This window comes from Eretmochelys imbricata, chromosome 14, assembly GCF_965152235.1.
Source record: "Eretmochelys imbricata isolate rEreImb1 chromosome 14, rEreImb1.hap1, whole genome shotgun sequence".
NCBI lineage: Eukaryota > Metazoa > Chordata > Testudines > Cheloniidae > Eretmochelys > Eretmochelys imbricata.
The window spans coordinates 55,609,982-55,613,757 of NC_135585.1; the positions used below are offsets into that span (position 1 = coordinate 55,609,982).

The 3,776-nt window shown below is 64.9% G+C and overlaps 1 protein-coding gene across 1 annotated transcript; it reads right to left on the reverse strand.

The window, feature by feature from the left end:
- Nucleotides 1-322: 322 nt before the first annotated feature.
- LOC144274203 (HLA class II histocompatibility antigen, DP beta 1 chain-like) lies at nucleotides 323-3,776 on the reverse strand. Its single transcript, XM_077832834.1, has 4 exons — nucleotides 3,597-3,776; nucleotides 1,031-1,079; nucleotides 600-881; nucleotides 323-420 (listed from the first exon to the last, which is right to left on the reverse strand). Exons 1-4 carry the CDS (start codon nucleotides 3,774-3,776, stop codon nucleotides 323-325), a joined length of 609 nt encoding a protein of 202 aa, XP_077688960.1.

Below are 3,776 nucleotides of genomic sequence, written 5' to 3' on the forward strand. Positions count from 1 at the left end.
AGGAGTAATGGTCTCAAGTTGCAGTGGGGGAGGTTTAGATTGGATATTAGGAAAAACTTTTTCACTAAGAGGGTGGTGAAACACTGGAATGCGTTACCTAGGGAGGTGGTAGAATCTCCTTCCTTAGAGGTTTTTAAGGTCAGGCTTGACAAAGCCCTGGCTGGGATGATTTAACTGGGAATTGGTCCTGCTTCGAGCAGGGGGTTGGACTAGATGACCTTCAGGGGTCCCTTCCAACCCTGATATTCTATGATTCTCTGATTCTATGACTCATTTCCTGGGCCGCTGGCCCCATCCCGGAGCCATTCACCTTTCTTAGTCTTCAGGAAGGTGAGGAGTCCCGGCGCAGGAAGATCAGCCCCAGCACAAAGGCCCCGACCCCCGTCAGCCTCTCGCTCCTGGGGGAGTCAGACTGCGCCGCTGTGAAAACAAGAGCGCAGGTGGTTTGGGCTGAGCCCAGCCTCTCTTTGCCTTTGTAATAATGTCCCTGTTCTCTGCCCCAGGGGTGGGGCAGGGCTCTGACCCGGGCCCATCCCCTGAGGGCTTCACAGAGCAAGGGCTGCAGGCTCAGGGGCTGCCCCACACCCAGAGGCTCTTACCCCAGTTCACGGCTAGGGGGTCCCGCAGGCTGATGTGCTCCACCTGGCAGGTGTAGACGTCCCCGCGCCGGGGGCTCATCTCCAGCATCACCAGGATGTGGAAGGTCCAGTCTCCGTTCTGGAGCAGCTCCGTGGACACCACCCCGGCCGTCTGCTCCTGCCTGTTCTTCAGCCACTTGATCTCATTCCCCCCGGGGTAAAACCCCGTCACCGAGCAAACCAGCAGGTGGGGGTGGGGCTGGAAGCCCAATTTCGTGGGGGAAACTTTCACCTTGGGCTGAACTGGAAGGGACAGGAGAGAGAAAGAGCTGGGAAAGGGGTGAGAGATGGCAGTAGGACTCAGAGAACAGGTTCCAGCTCCAATTTTTACAGCCTTCCTTGGAAGAGGATGTCCCAGTGTGGGGATCTCTGCCCGGCAGCGCTTTGCTCACCTGGCGGCTCCGTGCAATGAGCCAGGTGGGTTCTCAGCACCGTCACAAGCTGAGCCCCAGCCCGAGGTAGGACCCAGCCAGTCCCCAGGGCTGCTCCAAAGGGACGGGCCCGGGGAGACTCACCCAGACCGCTAACTTCTCTGCCCAGCTCCGCGCACCAGCCCCTGGGGCACTGCCCGTCACCCCGGGGGGCACCCCCAGCCAAAGGGCCAGGCAGCATGGGGAGCATCACCAGGGAGAGCTGGGCTCGGCTGCCCCCTTCCCCGAGTGCCGTGGGGAGGGGAGGGGACACAGGGTCCCAGCACCCGCAGCTGGCCCGGGGTCAGGCCCAGACAGGGCAGGACGTGAAGGGAAGCAGGGGAGACGCCAGGCGGGTGAGGTTAATTTAACCCCCTTGGTGCTGTCTCCGTCTGAGCCACGCGGGGGCCCTCGAGAGCCGCCTTGCAGGCGCGGGGCACAGACCCTGGGCAGAGGGAGGCCTGGGCGGATGGTGCGAGGGCGCCGCCCAGTGGACAGTCCCGGGAACGACGGTGCTGCCCCGTCCCTGAATTCTGGCTCCTGCCCTAGACGCAGAAGGGGCTTCCCCCCTCTCGGGCTCCTAGACCCCCAGCCCGGAAGGGACCATCGTGACCATCTAGTCTGACCCCCTGTACGGAACTGGGGCAGGCCCGGCTGGGCTGGGGGCCGATGGAGGCTGGAAGCCCGAAATCTGCCCCCCCCCGCCCCCGGGCACCAGCAGAGCTCCGGCAGCACCGGGGAGTGGGCCAAAGGGGCCTGTGCACAATCGGGGGTCCCAAAACAGGGTGCCCCGGGCCCCGACCCAGCTCCCTGCAGGAGCTGTGTCCCCTTTTCCCCGGAGTCCCTGTGCCCTGTCTCCCCAGGCGCCATCCGTGCGACGGCCCTTTTCCCTGAAACCCGGCCCCTGCTCTCTGGTCTCCGCATTACGGCTGGTAACACGGGGGAGGGGGTGTTGCCCCTCCCACTTTTAAAAGTGGGGGGCCCACTCCTGCCATGGCACCAGCTAGAACAGCAGCAGCCCCACACTGCCCAGCTCTGCCAACCTGGCCTGGTGCGGGGTCTTGCGGGGAGAGGCAGGGCAGCGCTTCCCAGAGTAGGGGGACAGGGCAGGGCCCGAGAGAGGGGTGGGTCCTTATGGTGAGGGGGGGAGCACCCCCCAATTTTCGGGCCTGAGGGTGAGCGACTGAGGGAGGGGCAGGCTCTTGGGCGAAAGAAGCAGCAGGAGGGTGGGGACTTGGTGGGAGGGGTGGTGTGGGGCGGGGACTCGGGAGAAGGGGCGGTGCAGGGGGCAGGCATCTGCCCTCCGCGGGGGCTGCTCCCCCTGAAGAGCACCATCCTCAGACACCTCCCGGCACCCCCTTCGTCACATGCCCCTTCCTCCGAGGCCCCACCCTCTCACTGCCCCTTCTCCTAAATCCCTGCCCCCACACCACCCCTGAGGCCCCACCCCCTCCCCTGAGGCCCCTCCCCTGAGGCCCCACCCCCTCCCCTGAGGCCCTGCCCCCTTCCCCGAGTCCCCACCCTCGTGCTGCTTCTTCTGCCCAAGATCCTGACCCACCCCAGCCTCTCTGCCCTGCTCCCCATCCCTCACCCTTAGGGCCAGAAAATTGGGGGGTGCTCCCCCCTGCCATAAGGGAGCACCCCCCCCCCCCCCCGTGGCCCTGGCTTCAATCCTCCTCTGGGAAGTGCAGACCCTGTCTCCTCCTCTCCCCCCAGACCCCGCACCGAGGCCAGGTTGGAGGCCGGAGGAAGCCGGAGCCGGGCAGTGTGGGGTGGCTGCCATGCTTGCTGGTGCCATGGCTCCCCATCACTTTCAATGGGGGGTGGCCAACCTGTGGCCCCAGAGCCGCATGGCTCCTTGCATAGGCCCCGGCTCCAGGGCTGGGGCTACAGACCCTAACTTCCCGTGTGCTCAAATAGATGGGTTCGCCTGTCAGGTGCCACGAGTCCTCCTGTTCTTTTTGCGGACACAGACTCACAGGGCTGCTGCTCTGAAACCACCGGTAAATTCTGGCTCCTTCTCAGGCTGGCCACCCCGGCTTCAAAAAGAGGGGCACCCCCCCCACTTGGCATAAGGAGACAAATGGGGGAGGTGGAGAAGAACAAGGAAGGGGTGGTTTCAGAGCAGCAGCGGTTTCAGATTGAACAATCGGGATGGGGTGGGGGGTAATAGGAGCCCATATAAAAAAAAGCCCCAAATATTGGGACTGTCCCTATAAAATCGGGACATCTGGTCACCCTACGTCCCCTGTACAGCCCCCGCCCCGTGCCCGGGTATGACAGATATCGCCCCCTCCCCCTCCGGCCGTGTCTGTGGGGCCCCTTGACCTGCGGGATGGTCTGTGTGTGAGCGTGTTCTGCCCCGGGGGTCCCCACAGCTCCCCCGGGAACGAACCACTGAGCGGGGCCCAGGCGAGTCGCTGAGCCTGTGACCAGCCGGGCACCTGCCCTGACCCCCGAGGCCGCACTCAGCTTGTGGCACGGTGCTCCTCGCAGCCGGGCAGCTCACCGGCTATCACTGGGGTCCAACGCAGCGGGGACAATTCACCCCGTGTTCCTCCAGGGCCCGGGCCCCGCGGACGCCCCCAGAGGGAAAGCGCCGGCCAGACGGCACGACAACGACCCCAGGGGCTGCCCAGTCCCTGAACGCAGCGCGCATCGGCCAGGGCAGGCGAGATGTCACCGGGGCTCTCAGCGCCTGGTGTGGGGGGTTGTAGGGCAGCAGCAT

Coding starts and splice junctions, on each gene's coding strand:
- LOC144274203 (XM_077832834.1), bottom strand. CDS start 3,776: ATGCTGCTGCCCTACAACCCCCCACACCAGGCGCTGAGAGCCCCGGTG. Junction 882..1,030: donor TCATTGCACGGAGCCGCCAG/GTGAGCAAAGCG, acceptor TGTCCCTTCCAG/TTCAGCCCAAGGTGAAAGTT. Junction 421..599: donor CCCCCTAGCCGTGAACTGGG/GTAAGAGCCTCT, acceptor TTGTTTTCACAG/CGGCGCAGTCTGACTCCCCC.